General features: G+C 37.3%; 1 protein-coding gene and 5 non-coding genes across 6 annotated transcripts; 5 read left to right on the forward strand and 1 right to left on the reverse strand.

The window, feature by feature from the left end:
• Positions 1–1,423: 1,423 nt before the first annotated feature.
• Positions 1,424–8,767, forward strand: LOC122884092 (myelin and lymphocyte protein-like). The gene is made up of 4 exons (XM_044213490.1): positions 1,424–1,635; positions 4,468–4,635; positions 4,764–4,886; positions 5,724–8,767. The coding sequence occupies exons 1-4, from the start codon at positions 1,543–1,545 to the stop codon at positions 5,796–5,798; spliced, it is 459 nt and encodes a 152-aa protein (XP_044069425.1). The 5' UTR covers positions 1,424–1,542; the 3' UTR covers positions 5,799–8,767.
• A 1,436-nt stretch (positions 8,768–10,203) lies between these two features.
• Positions 10,204–10,297, reverse strand: trnai-uau. Its single transcript has 2 exons — positions 10,260–10,297; positions 10,204–10,239 (listed from the first exon to the last, which is right to left on the reverse strand). It is a non-coding gene; the product is annotated as a tRNA-Ile (tRNA).
• Positions 10,298–11,493: 1,196 nt separating this feature from the next.
• On the forward strand, positions 11,494–11,587 carry trnai-uau. Its single transcript has 2 exons — positions 11,494–11,531; positions 11,552–11,587. It is a non-coding gene; the product is annotated as a tRNA-Ile (tRNA).
• Positions 11,588–12,628: 1,041 nt separating this feature from the next.
• trnai-uau lies at positions 12,629–12,723 on the forward strand. Its single transcript has 2 exons — positions 12,629–12,666; positions 12,688–12,723. It is a non-coding gene; the product is annotated as a tRNA-Ile (tRNA).
• A 1,039-nt stretch (positions 12,724–13,762) lies between these two features.
• Positions 13,763–13,856, forward strand: trnai-uau. The gene is made up of 2 exons: positions 13,763–13,800; positions 13,821–13,856. It is a non-coding gene; the product is annotated as a tRNA-Ile (tRNA).
• A 1,038-nt stretch (positions 13,857–14,894) lies between these two features.
• trnai-uau lies at positions 14,895–14,987 on the forward strand. Its single transcript is given in 2 exon segments — positions 14,895–14,932; positions 14,952–14,987. It is a non-coding gene; the product is annotated as a tRNA-Ile (tRNA).
• Positions 14,988–15,319: the final 332 nt, after the last annotated feature.

Raw genomic sequence — 15,319 nt, forward strand, 5'->3', positions numbered from 1 at the left:
AATTTTAAGATATATGTTATAACCATCATTTGTACTACTGTACATATATACTTCTTTTTTGTTTGACTCCTTTATGGTATTTGCTTTTTTAAATCTCAACTCTAATTTCAAGGCTTTATTTTTAGACTCTCCAGGAAATGCATCACAGCTTGACTTGATTCTGATTGGTTCCTGTAATTAAAAAGCATTAGGCTACTAAAATCTGTCCAATCACAACAATGTAACTTCAGTTTAAGTTAAACAACTTTTCTGTGCAAAATATCACAAAGGACACTGATCTTTTCCTGAGCCAGAGTAGAGTAGTATTACATAGCCCCAGGACAAGTTTTTCAGGTTTCCAGTCAAGAATGCTGCATTTATCACAAATACAGCTACCTGTAGCTAAAAAGATGCATGTACACTGTGGTCCAGAGCGCTCATGACAATATATGCTATGTCTTGCCTTTTTCTTAATTTTTTCTTCATAATTGTATAGATTTAGCTTGCATGATGTCAGTGTATTACAATGCAAAGTTGCCCAGAAATTAGCCTAATTTGTTATGTTTGGAAAATCTGGGATCTTGACTAGAATTTAAAGCAGCATTTATTAGCACACAGTTACTTATTTACAGTTACTTATTTACACAACATTAGCATTCATTTGGAGTCTTTCAGGTTCACCTGGAGAATGTAAGTCCAATGTTCATTCTCTTTTTAGCGCTGGTTTGGTTTCCACCAGAGAAACTCTCTCACACCTGAGAGAACTACTAAATGCTCCACCATGTTCACCAGCTAGTCGCTAACTTTGTCTGTGTCTGTTTGGTGCGGGGCAGGTAGTGTACAGTGGGTTTATTGAAGCTTTTTTGCTTTGTACTGTGGCTGGAAATGGGGTGATGAAAGCAGTGGGAGTGAACCAAAACAGTAAAGTAGTGGGTTGTAAAACCAAAACAATGAGCTGAAAGATGCTACAACACAACAAAAGTTGAGTCATTTCAGCTAATGTTAACATAAAATATTAGTGCAGCTTTAAAGTAAAACTGTGTGGACCTGCTAATGTTTCTGTGAGGTTGAAGTGGTTGAAATTAAATGTCTTCATCCATAATGCCAATCCTCACATTTACAAGCATCTATATTTTGAAAAGAAACTCCTGTTATAAACCCCTGTGTACAATACAAATACAGGCTGCAGGCACTCAGCTAACAAAATCTAAGGTTCATAAAGTTAGTATAACCCAGAACTCAGTGAGCAGCAACAATGTAGATATTTCAGCAGCACAGGTTTAACTGTAGCCACGGGGCACAAAATTCCTCTTCGGTTTGTCTTAAAATCCCTTCACGGGTCACTGACTCGCATTGAACACCAGGTAGCCTTGTTTGCTGTAAGGTGAAGGGTGGTGCAAGGAGCTGTTGTGGGACGGGATCTCTCACCCACAATAGCAGAACGGGTTTGTCTGCTGACTTAGCTTTCCAATAAGAGTCAGAAACACCTGCTGCTCTGTCAGTTCAGAAGAGAGGGCAGGTCACTCGCTGTTAACTCGGCACTGGGAGAAGGAACAGGCAGAGATGGCTGCAAATACTGCTCAGCCTATGGAGAGCCTGCCCAGCGGACTGGGGATATGCACCACGGCCCCGGATATATTTTACCTGCCTGAACTGGTGAGTGGACAATGACAGAGATAGAGCAGCTGACCTTGAAGTCAGTTATAAAGGGATTCTTTTCATTTTGGATCAATCTTTCAAATTCAGCAATTTGTATTTTCATTTTTTTCTTTCCTTATTTTGATTCAACTTATTTGATTTTAAAGTCATTTAAATACAACAGATGTTTTTCTTTCATGGCAACAATGAATCTATTTTGTTCAAATGGTATATATCTGAAAGGTAAAACAAGTCATGCATTCCTACAAAATGTGCATATGATGCTTAAAATTAAAATGAATTATAGTAATTTTGGAGACAAAAGGCAATTGGTAGACACAGTATTAACACTGTTACTGTTTGGATCATCAGCTGTATATATATATATATATATATATATATATATATATGACATTTTTTAAATGAGTGCACATTATTATTTGAATTCTTGTGCTACAGCTCATGCCAGCATGATGTGATAACTTCATGCCCTAAGTCAGATGCTAGTCTCTTAAAAATACCAGAATTTGTTTTAATTTTGTGTTGGTGAAATGCATTTTGGTTAATTGGGAGATGATGAAACATATCCCTCATGTGGGAGGAGCACCTACGTCTTTTCACATCTCACATTTCACTCATATTGTATTTGTGTATTCTTCTCCCTGAACGATGACAAAAGATAGAAACTTAACCGCTGGAAAAATAACTGCACCGAGGAAGTTGTTTCAGATTATATGTCTAAGTAGACTTAAATGTGTCTTAAGTTGTTTATTTTAGCTTTTACTTATCAAGGGTTGTGATGAGGATGTAGGTTCCATGACATGAAGTCTTTTGGATATTGACATGTGTACAAATTTCTTGCAGCCATAGCCTCTTCTGTTGGCCACTGACTGAATGCCTTGCTTAAGCGTACCTTGAAGGTTTACTTTCACCAATAATCTCCTTTGACGGTTCAGTTCCTCCAGTTGGAGTAGGCTATATGGAAACTATTGATGCTGATTCTGTCAGATTGAGCATTGAAGAGAGAATGAGTTTTGAAAGTGACAACTCAGTAAAATCATCAGCGAGCCAGTGCCATTGATCACCCTCTGCAGATACTGTATGTTCTTGGGTTTTTTTGTGGTGTGCAGCAGTAAAACTTCTGTTCTGTGACCTTTAAAGTGATTCTGACTGAGGAGAGTTTTTCCTAGTGACAGAATCCTTTCACCACGCAGTGAAATCTTAATTTAAGATAAAGCTGTGGTCAGCTCTGGATCAGGTTGTTTGCAAATTTTATGTGTGTTCAGTTTTAGATGCTCATAGTATCAGCCAGGGTGGGTGTGACACAGTATAACACTATGGATTCCAGAGAGTTTAGACTAAACGGGTGTGGTTAACACTCTATCTAAAGTAACCTGGAACACTAAACACCACCAAGAGAAGTGTTTGTTTAGTCAACATTTAGAGAGATGTGGCCTCTGATCCTGCTGATTTGATATTCGCCAACCGATTTTTCATGGGACATACTGACTTTCACATTTTATGGTTTTAATCCAATTTAGATGTGTGCTTTTATACACTGTTGCCTGTTCTTTGTAAGTTTAGATTGCTGATTATTGGCCAGCTCATACTGTAGCATGAAAAAGAGCTCTTGACTTTAATGGGACTACATAGAAAAACTGAAGCTTAGAATTGCAGCAAATACAAATCCAGTGATTTTTTTTTGCCAATAGTATTTGATCCATGTGTGGCTGTGTAAATCGGCCGGCCTCCAGGTAATGCTTAATCAAAACCACAGGTGACCTACAGTATCAAGCACTGTAAATTAAAAATACTGGTAGTGAAAGATGTCTAAACAGCAAAAGGAGCCGACACTTGATCAGTCTTTTCTCCAGTTATCATGACAGAAAAATTAACATATTCTCATTGCACACACATTGCTCAAAATTCTTCCTTTAACTGTATCTTTCCCTTCATCTACTTCTAAACTGTCATGGCCAAGGTGGTTTTAATAGACAAATCAAACAGCTTAGCCCAATTAGACTGAAAGAAAATATACATGTAAGTTATAGGTAATTTTGGGGGAAATAGCTAGGAGCAAAAAGTAGAGTATCACAACACATTTCTGCCGGTAGTAGGATTTCATGTATTCAGGGGATTACTCCAAAAAATGTTTATTTTAGCAAGTCATTTTAGACTGATTGCAGGATTCAGTAACTTGCTGCAGTCACTGTAACAATTTAGACAATGAAAAGGAGAAATTAAAAAGGGGAGAAAATAAAGGAGTTGAACAGAGGTTATGAAGAAAAGAGCATTAACTAGTAAATGGTTTCTAAAAAGTCAAATCTGTGTAAAACTATAATTCCAGACTATTTGTTTGAATATATTTGGTGTACCAGATGGGTGGCATATGTTTTGAAAAATCAACAGCAAGAATTTCACAGAATCACAGAAAAAGTGTTTAAAAGTGAAGTTTTGCTTTGTATATTTTGGTGTGATTTACAACTTTCCTGACACTCATTCACACGTTATCTGCTCTTATCTATATAAGATAATCTATAATGATATATTTTATAATTTTAAAAAAATATTCAGCTTTTAGCCATGCTAGCAGTCAGCTAGTCGACATTCATTCGTGCCCAGAGGATAAAGCCTACTGACTTGGTGATCCCCTGACTTTTCATCTAGCGTCACCATGAGATTGACATTTGTGATTTTGGTTGAACTATTGGTTGGATTGCCATGGAATTTGGTTCAGACGTTTATGCTTACCCCATTAATGTCAGTTTAAGTTCAGTCTAGCACAAACAAATATCCTAGATCTCAAAAACCTTAATACCATCTCTCCGCCCCTTCCCTCCATCTTTGCAGGTGTTTGGTGGTTTGGTGTGGATCCTGGTGGCATCCACCCACGTAAGCCCACCGAACCCTTTGGGCTGGGTGATGTTTGTCTCTGTCTTCTGCTTCGTCATGACTTTCCTCTGGATGATCATCTTCGCTGCTGGAGGTCATAAGAACAGCTCTGGCTGGGCTGCTGCTGTAAGACCTGAGAGAGAGAGAAACAGATCAGAATGAAAGAAAGAATGAATGAAACAGGAAATGAAACTGTGAGGAAGAGTTATGGGCTGTGGCCATGTTGTAATATTATTTAATCTATGTGTATCCAGGACTTTGCTTACCATGGACTGGCAGCATTCTTCTACCTCAGTGCAGGGGTGGCTTTGGCTAACATCACCTTCATGAAAAAATCAGGCGAATTTAAAATCTACCAGATTGACATCGCTGCTGTGGTGAGAACTGATTTCAAGACAGAGTATAAACGACCGTTCATCTGTACAGTATTTACAGAAAAAATACCTTACACCACTTAAATAACAGTTACAGTACCTACAGTATGATGTTCTTTACATTTTACAGTTTGATTTGTTTTTTCTTATTCCATTACTCTCTTACTCCCATGCGCTGCAATGGAGTTTAAAGGAATAGTTCAACATTTTGGTAAATATGCTAATTTGCTTTCTTGCTGAGAGTCAGGGGAGACGATCGATAGGCCTACTACTCTCGTGTCCATCCCTTAAATATGAAGCTACAGCTAGCAGCCGATTAGTTTAACTTAGCGCAAAGACTGGAAAACAGCTAGCCTGGCTCTATTGAAAGGTAACAAAATCCACCTACAAGCAACTTTAAGGCTCACTAACACATTATATCTTGTTTGTTTAATCCGTACAAAACCCAAACTGTATAACTAATAGACAATAGCAGACAAGCTAGGCAAGCCCGAAAACTAACCTACCAATGACTTTGGCTTAGTGAGCTTTAGATGCGCTGGTAGCCGGATTTTATAAGATTGGGATGGAGCCAGAATTGCTGTTTTCCCTGTTTCCAGTCTTTATGCTAAGCTAAGTTTTACTGTACAGACATAAGAGTGGTATCGATCTTCTCATCTAACTATCAGCAAGAAAGCAAATAAGCGTATTTCCCCTAAGCAAAATAGCAAAATACAACACAACATAAAATAACTCCTGGGTAGTATTGAACATCACAGACTGATCCTGGATTTTTGCTTTAAGCCTGCGCTCTGTGTTTATTTGTGTGTGTGTGTGTGTGTGTGTGTGTGTGGGTCTCAGGTGTTCGCCTACCTGGCCACGCTCCTCTACTTCATCCACACCATCCTCTCCGCCATCCGATGGAAAAACTTCTGAAGAGTGACGCTGAATCACACACCTGTGTGTCCAAGAAGTACTGTGCATCCTGTGTGCCTCTGTGTGTCTATGTGTACAGTATGTGTGTGTGGGTGTATATGATGGAATTACCCACAAATGACATCAACCTGGTAAAATTCACAATGAAGGTTTTAAGCCATAAGGTCATAAGCAAATGAAGAGTTGTACCCTAGAAATGTCATTTGTAAACAAAAAATGACATTAAATCAATATTTTTTTCTAACGCACGAGCTCAATATATATCGTTTTTCCACACATTTTTAGCCACTGATCATTTATTACATAAGAGAAGGTCTCATATTTTTTAGTCTTAAAGAACCAGTGAATATGGTGTAAATTTTATTATTGCAGGCTGTTTTCAATAGTAAACATACAAAATGATCACTAGCATTAAATAAAATCTCATATTTTATTTCTTCATATTATCATCCATGTTGAGCCTTTAACAAATATTTTCACTGTATTTATATCATAAGCATACAGTAAATATATAAATAAAACATTGTTGCAACATATTGCATGTATTTTGAACAACAGCAACAACAATATAAAACTAAATGATGAGCAGAGTTAATGTTGTGTACAGAACATGTTAATGTTGGTGTAATCAGTGTTGAGTTAGGAGGTTCCTGATGATTTAATAAAAGAGCGTACACCAGCGCTGAAATGGAGGTGATTGAGCTATGATAATAATTAAGCAGAGAAAAGAATAGAAGCTCCGGTGGATGGAAATTATGAAATAAAACTGAATAAGAAGTAGTTTGCATGCTCAGTGACAATGCAGCGTTATGAAGTTAATGGAATAGTTTAACATTTTGGATATATGTTTATTTGCTTTCTTGCAGAGAGTTAGATGAGAAGATTGATACTCTCATGTTTGTCCCTTAAATATGAAGCTACCACCAGTAGCCAGTTTGTTTAGCTTAGCACAAAGACTGGAAACGGGGGGAAACAGCTAGCCTGGCTCTGTTCAAGGTAACAGCCTAGTGGTAGCCTACCAGCACACCTAAAGCTTCTGAATTAACATGTTATATCTTGTTTGTTTAATCCGTGCAAAACCCAAAGTGTACAACTCCTATTGTACCAAGAAATAGTAGACATGCAAACAAAAACCGCAATGACTTACTGGAAATTTCCCTTGTTGCCTGGCAACCTAACAGGAAGTTACTGCTCCCAGCCAAGAGACAATCCCACACTAAAACACAGGCAAAACAACAAATTGTTGTTTTTACACTTTGTTTTTGGTACAGATCAAACAAGATATAACATGTTAATTAATGACCTTTAGAGGTGCGATAGATGGATTTTTGTTGCCTTTGGACAGAGCCAGGCTAGCTGTTTCCACCTGCTTCCAGTCTTTATGCCAAGCTAAGCTAACCAGCTGCTGGCTGTAGCTTCATGTTTAACGGAAAGACATGAGAGTGGTATGGATCTTCTCATCTAACTCTTGGCAAGAAAGTGAATAAGTGTATTTCCCAAAATGTCTAACTATTGCTTTAAGGGGACAGGACAAGGGACCCCCCCTAAAGAATAACAAATGGGGATTGTTTCTTGGGCAGAAGATAGTTCCATTGAAATGTGTGGAGATGTGTGGATTATCCACAGTAACCAAGACATTGTTTCTGGAAAGACAAATTGCTGTTTTAAAAAAAAGTCTTTGAGCTTAGAGTTCACCTGTATATAGCTCAACAGTGAGAGCCCACTATTTTAATGGCTCCGATTCCGGAAGTGAATTTCCCATTTATTCAGTCCATGGCGGTTCAGAAAATCCTTATCCTTTTAAGAGGCCTGGAACCAAGCCAACCAACTACGAGATGAATCATGACCATAAAACATTTGATTCGGAGCAAAAAAAAAAAAAAGATTTTAAAACGGAAAAAAAGGCACAGGTACAAGACTGTGTGCGTAATTATTTGTGTGAAGGAACAACGCATCCCATAAACCATTGCAAATGATACATTTCGATCACACGATAGTAGCACGCATCTTCTTGAATTTAGCTTTGTCATTATTATAGTGTTGTAGGGATTCTCTAAAAAAAGGAAGCATGTCAGAAAGGGAAATCATGGTTGATCTACGGTAAATGTAACGTAAACAAACGTAGAGTTCAGCGGTAGCAGTAACTCACTAGCTAAACCTGTTGTAAGTTGTAAGTGCGTGAATAAAGTTTAAAAAAAGCTCAATAGCTGTTCGTGGGTGCGGTAAACATTTCCATGTTAATAGCTAGCTCCACCAATCAGAGACGTCGCTGTAACACTTTAGGATTGTGGGTAGTGTAGTACTTTTCCATGAGATTGTGAATAAAATGTGTTTTTCTTAAAACAAGGTTGATATCATACAGACTTGTGGCTTCTACAGGAGCATATACCATCCTTTCACAATCTCACAGCTCGTGGTAAGTCTACCTTTGATGGTTACGACACTATGGCTAATAATCAAAATCCTCTATTCAGAATAAGATTAGGATTTTCACTTTCGGAACCATCTCAAAACCTTGTTAAATAAAATGACAAAAATGTGCACTGGTAGCTAGTTGCAGGTGAGAAAATATTTTTTTGTGATTTGGGTGAACTATATCAAGTTATTTAAAACCTTTTTTTGTTACCTTTATTATATGGTATGTTCTTAAATCTAAACAGTTACCTCTTGCTGCCATCAGAGCCATCTCCCTTCCCTTTGTGATTTGTGATCAGACTGACAGACGTTTGTTTCCCTATAGTAACTAAAAACTCACTGATCTTTAGATTTTTACTGCCAATTATTCTTTTGCATCATGTAGAATTAGTGTCAACAAATCATCATTACTTAAAGGATGGTAAAGTGCATTTTTTAGGTATAAGACCTCGGGCTGAAATTTGTATAGTTATGCCATTTTTGTATTCTCAAGATTAAAATTAAAAATCTATATCTATTTTAAAAGATTAAAATAGATATAGATGTAAACATGACTGAGTCCTTGTTTTAATTGCTTCACTTCCTTTTACTTGCTCCAGTTTTCATTGCGATTCAAATCTGCAGTTTTGGTTCAATTGCTTAGACAGCTACAGGTTACTGCTGATAGAACAGCTGCAACCTACAGTGTGGTTGTTATTCTTGTCCAGAAACACATGTGACAGTATGTAAATATTTACCACTTTCTTTTCAATATTTAAAGTTGATAAGCAGGATAAGAGTCCTGGAACTATTACAACAGCTCCGTTCAGAAGTAGAGCTACATTTTGGAAAACAAGTTGGCAAGACGTTGGTGAAGGAAGAATAGTGGGGGACAGTTTAGACCAAAGGGAGCAGAAGAAACATTTTTGAGACTCTGTGAAAAAGGAAACTTTCAATGACTGCAGATGTTACTCAAAACAAAATATAGCAACCATTCTTACCTACAGTTATGTGCTTTAAAAATTTTTTATCACAATGTTTAATCATGCTAGAGGCATGGCTCTTGGGATGTCGGTCTGTCGATTATTCCACCACTTTGGTCCATAAATATTTCAACAACAATTTGATGGATCGCCATGACATTTTATGCAGACATTCATGGTTCCCAGAAGATGAATCCTACTGACTTTGGTGATCCCCTGACTTTTTCTATAGCGCCACCATGAGGTTGAAATTTTTGGCTTTTAGTGAAATATCTCAACAACTATTGGATGCATGGCCATGAAATTTGGTACCAATATCCATGGTGCCCAGACGACGAAATCATGCTTACTTGGTGATTGTTTGGCTTTTTCTTCTCAAAATCTACTACATGGATCGGCACAAAATTTGGTCAGTGGTGGAAGAACTATTGAGATTCTTTACTGAAGTAAAAGTACCAGTACAACAATGTACAAATACTCGGTTACAAGTAAAAGTACTGCATTCGAAATCCAACTCTAGTAAGTTCAGAAATATCAAAGTAAAAGTACTGGTTCTGCAGAAAAATGGCTCAAACATGGTAAATACAATATCTGTTATAAATATATATATATATATATATATATATCACCTCAGCTGTTAGCATTCAGCTCGAAGCACCTCTGTGCTTAAGTAGTCTTACAGAGCTGCGAACATGGCTGTAGACTGTAGGCTGTAGTCATGTTACATTAAATGTTTTTGATTCCCTTTGGTTTACCCCTTTATTTAGTTCCTATTTAAAAAATGCTGTTGAAAAGATCAGATTTAGCTCAACAGGAGCCAAAAACAATATGTAGGCTACTTTCTATAGTACATTTTTAAATAAAAATGTCTTTTTAGGTTAATTTTCAGCTAATAGATTGTAGTTCCAGTACAAAATGGAACATGGAGGACTTCTCTCTGATGAACAACAAACCACAAGCCTGCATCTGTCATCCTGGACCTAATGAGCAGGACACGTGATGTAAACATATAGGTCGGTGTACCAATATGCTCCAGGTGAGGCTCGAACTCACAACCTCGGCATTGCTCTACAGCGTACTGATTTATAAGTACCGTGCGCTGACCGATTGCGCCACTGGAGCTGAAAACTTCTGAGAAACATACATATAACTTACTGCAATATTTATCCAGTGCCTCTACACTAATGCACTAAAAATTGAGCGTCACAATTAAAATGATGGTACATAAACATTAGTCAGAGATAATAACCAAAAATGAAACTACAGGAGCAGTTGTAGATATGCAGTCCAAGTTTATATATTTCTTTTCTTATATTTCGAGTTCCAGATCACATCACTTACAGTTCAGTGTTCAGCAGCATCTCAACTATAATACAACTTAAATTAAGGAGATGGAGAAAGGATTCCCCTTAGGGAACATACAGACACTGAGGAATCATATTAGAAAGAATACTACACTACTACTAATTGTGAAGGAGAGGCCAGAAGTCAGTGTTCTGATATTGAAGACTTCACCATGATTATGTTGATAAATTGATACTGAAATAGATAAATATATGAAATATATTAAGAAGCAGAAGCTCATCGGAAATTTTACAAGGTTAATGATAATGAATGGTGCTATTTATACACATCATACAGCAGTATAATAATAAGAAGACAGAAACTGCAGGTTTAGTTACTCTATCATATGTGATGACATACCTAATGAACCAGCGGTGGAATCAGTCAGCATTTACACACCAGTACACTACAAAAGAATGCTGAGGTTGTGAGTTTGACCCTCATCTGGAGCATTTCTGTGCTTTGATGTACACGATGGAGTTAACATTACCTGTAATTGCTGACAGGTCCTGGATTTTGTTCTAGTGCCCTTTAGCAAAGCACAGACTCTGCCTCATCAGTTGGTGGAGACGTGTCAGCTGTTAGCCACATTCAGATATTTTAAAAGATTAGTTTAGACACTGACATGGATTAAAATAGTGTAGTATTCTTTCTAATATGATTCCTCAGTGTCTGTATGTTCCCTAGGGGGAATCCTTTCTCCATCTCCTTAATTTAAGTTGTATTATAGTTGAGATGCTGCTGAACACTGAACTGTAAGTGATGTGATCTGGAACTCGAAATATAAGACAAGAAATATATAAACTTGGACTGCATATCTACAACTGCTCCTGTAGTTTCATTTTTGGTTATTATCTCTGACTAATGTTTATGTACCATCATTTTAATTGTGACGCTCAATTTTTAGTGCATTAGTGTAGAGGCACTGGATAAATATTGCAGTAAGTTATATGTATGTTTCTCAGAAGTTTTCAGCTCCAGTGGCGCAATCGGTCAGCGCGCGGTACTTATAAATCAGTACGCTGTAGAGCAATGCCGAGGTTGTGAGTTCGAGCCTCACCTGGAGCATATTGGTACACTGACCTATATGTTTACATCACCTGTCCTGCTCATTAGGTCCAGGATGACAGATGCAGACTTGTGGTTTGTTGTTCATCAGAGAGAAGTCCTCCATGTTCCATTTTGTACTGGAACTACAATCTATTAGCTGAAAATTAACCTAAAAAGACATTTTTATTTAAAAATGTACTATAGAAAGTAGCCTACATATTGTTTTTGGCTCCTGTTGAGCTAAATCTGATCTTTTCAACAGCATTTTTTAAATAGGAACTAAATAAAGGGGTAAACCAAAGGGAATCAAAAACATTTAATGTAACATGACTACAGCCTACAGTCTACAGCCATGTTCGCAGCTCTGTAAGACTACTTAAGCACAGAGGTGCTTCGAGCTGAATGCTAACAGCTGAGGTGATATATATATATATATATATATATTTATAACAGATATTATATTTACCATGTTTACAATCATAGTTTAGCATGTTAGGAAGCTAACATTTGCTAATAAGCAGTAGGCTGATGGGAATGTCATTAGTTTTGCAGGTATTTGGTTATAAACCAACATCCTGAGGGGGCATGAATTTGTGTAAGTCAATAGCACCCTTTGGAGGGCCCAAACCCTACTTTGGGAACCATTGGACAAAACTACCTAACTTTATATAAAGTAGTTAGCTCCACCTCGACACATTGACAAACTGATGCATCAGTATTAACAATAATGTAATATATCGGTCAGAAGAGCCATTTTTCTGCAGAACCAGTACTTTAACTTTGATATTTCTGAACTTTTACTAGAGTTGGATTTCGAATGCAGTACGTTTACTTGTAACCAAGTATTTGTACATTGTTGTACTGGTACTTTTACTTCAAACAACAAAACAAAGCAACCAGTCACAGGTCAATTAGAAGCTTTGTATATCATATTTTGGATTGGAATAAGACTGACAGCACTGTGTTTTTGTTCATATACAGTATCACACCAGCAGCAAGAACACACACACACACAGTGTTTAGAGGTTTTACTTCATACGTAATGATGCAAATCAATAAGCTCCAGTGGCGCAATCGGTCAGCGCGCGGTACTTATAAATCAGTACAGCTGTAGAGCAATGCCGAGGTTGTGAGTTCGAGCCTCACCTGGAGCATATTGGTACACCGACCTATATGTTTACATCACGTGTCCTGCTTATTAGGTCCAGGATGACAGATGCAGACTTGTGGTTTGTTGTTCATCAGAGAGAAGTCCTCCATGTTCCATTTTGTACTGGAACTACAATCTATTAGCTGAAAATTAACCTAAAAGACATTTTTATTTAAAAATGAACTATAGAAAGTAGCCTACATATTGTTTTTGGCTCCTGTTGAGCTAAATCTGATCTTTTCAACAGCATTTTTTAAATAGGAACTAAATAAAGGGGTAAACCAAAGGGAATCAAAAACATTTAATGTAACATGACTACAGCCTACAGTCTACAGCCATGTTCGCAGCTCTGTAAGACTACTTAAGCACAGAGGTGCTTCGAGCTGAATGCTAACAGCTGAGGTGATATATATATATAATAATATTTATAACAGATATTATATTTACCATGTTTACAATCATAGTTTAGCATGTTAGGAAGCTAACATTTGCTAATAAGCAGTAGGCTGATGGGAATGTCATTAGTTTTGCAGGTATTTGGTTATAAACCAACATCCTGAGGGGGGGCATGAATTTGTGTAAGTCAATAGCACCCTTTGGAGGGGCCCAACCCCTACTTTGGGAACCATTGGACAAAACTACCTAACTTTATATAAAGTAGTTAGCTCCACCTCGACACATTGACAAACTGATGCATCAGTATTAACAATAATGTAATATATCGGTCAGAAGAGCCATTTTTCTGCAGAACCAGTACTTTAACTTTGATATTTCTGAACTTTTACTAGAGTTGGATTTCGAATGCAGTACGTTTACTTGTAACCAAGTATTTGTACATTGTTGTACTGGTACTTTTACTTCAAACAACAAAACAAAGCAACCAGTCACAGGTCAATTAGAAGCTTTGTATATCATATTTTGGATTGGAATAAGACTGACAGCACTGTGTTTTTGTTCATATACAGTATCACACCAGCAGCAAGAACACACACACACACAGTGTTTAGAGGTTTTACTTCATACGTAATGATGCAAATCAATAAGCTCCAGTGGCGCAATCGGTCAGCGCGCGGTACTTATAAATCAGTACGCTGTAGAGCAATGCCGAGGTTGTGAGTTCGAGCCTCACCTGGAGCATATTGGTACACCGACCTATATGTTTACATCACGTGTCCTGCTTATTAGGTCCAGGATGACAGATGCAGACTTGTGGTTTGTTGTTCATCAGAGAGAAGTCCTCCATGTTCCATTTTGTACTGGAACTACAATCTATTAGCTGAAAATTAACCTAAAAAGACATTTTTATTTAAAAATGTACTATAGAAAGTAGCCTACATATTGTTTTTGGCTCCTGTTGAGCTAAATCTGATCTTTTCAACAGCATTTTTAAATAGGAACTAAATAAAGGGGTAAACCAAAGGGAATCAAAAACATTTAATGTAACATGACTACAGCCTACAGTCTACAGCCATGTTCGCAGCTCTGTAAGACTACTTAAGCACAGAGGTGCTTGAGCTGAATGCTAACAGCTGAGGTGATATATATATATAATAATATTTATAACAGATATTATATTTACCATGTTTACAATCATAGTTTAGCATGTTAGGAAGCTAACATTTGCTAATAAGCAGTAGGCTGATGGGAATGTCATTAGTTTTGCAGGTATTTGGTTATAAACCAACATCCTGAGGGGGGGCATGAATTTGTGTAAGTCAATAGCACCCTTTGGAGGGGCCCAACCCCTACTTTGGGAACCATTGGACAAAACTACCTAACTTTATATAAAGTAGTTAGCTCCACCTCGACACATTGACAAACTGATGCATCAGTATTAACAATAATGTAATATATCGGTCAGAAGAGCCATTTTTCTGCAGAACCAGTACTTTAACTTTGATATTTCTGAACTTTTACTAGAGTTGGATTTCGAATGCAGTACGTTTACTTGTAACCAAGTATTTGTACATTGTTGTACTGGTACTTTTACTTCAAACAACAAAACAAAGCAACCAGTCACAGGTCAATTAGAAGCTTTGTATATCATATTTTGGATTGGAATAAGACTGACAGCACTGTGTTTTTGTTCATATACAGTATCACACCAGCAGCAAGAACACACACACACACAGTGTTTAGAGGTTTTACTTCATACGTAATGATGCAAATCAATAAGCTCCAGTGGCGCAATCGGTCAGCGCGCGGTACTTATAAATCAGTACAGGTAGAGCAATGCCGAGGTTGTGAGTTCGAGCCTCACCTGGAGCATTTCTGCACTTTGGACAATACAGTGTTAATATTACCTGTGGCGCTATTAGCTGTACATTTTGTTGTAGTGTCCTTGAGCAAGGCATTGTGTGTATTGATGAAATAACTATTGTGTTACAAAAACAACTGGGTCTACCTTTGAGTCTAATCAACAACTGAAAAACTTCAAACATGCTTACATTTTGATCTTTCAGATCACTCTCTGTAGACATGTAATAACAGATTAGCAACATTCAGACCACATTGCTCTGTGGCCTGAAACGTAGAGTGTTATCGATCTTCTCATCTAACTGTGTTGAACTATTCCTTTAAACAGCCATTTATTTAGCAAA

Source organism: Siniperca chuatsi, linkage group LG11, assembly GCF_020085105.1.
Source record: "Siniperca chuatsi isolate FFG_IHB_CAS linkage group LG11, ASM2008510v1, whole genome shotgun sequence".
NCBI classification, from domain to species: Eukaryota; Metazoa; Chordata; class Actinopteri; order Centrarchiformes; family Sinipercidae; genus Siniperca; species Siniperca chuatsi.

Excerpts from the sequence above, each read along its gene's own strand:
- LOC122884092 (XM_044213490.1), top strand. The coding sequence starts at position 1,543 with ATGGCTGCAAATACTGCTCAGCCTATGGAGAGCCTGCCCAGCGGACTG. Across the intron at positions 1,636-4,467 it reads TATTTTACCTGCCTGAACTG|GTGTTTGGTGGTTTGGTGTG; the intron begins GTGAGTGGACAA and ends CCATCTTTGCAG. Across the intron at positions 4,887-5,723 it reads AGATTGACATCGCTGCTGTG|GTGTTCGCCTACCTGGCCAC; the intron begins GTGAGAACTGAT and ends TGTGGGTCTCAG.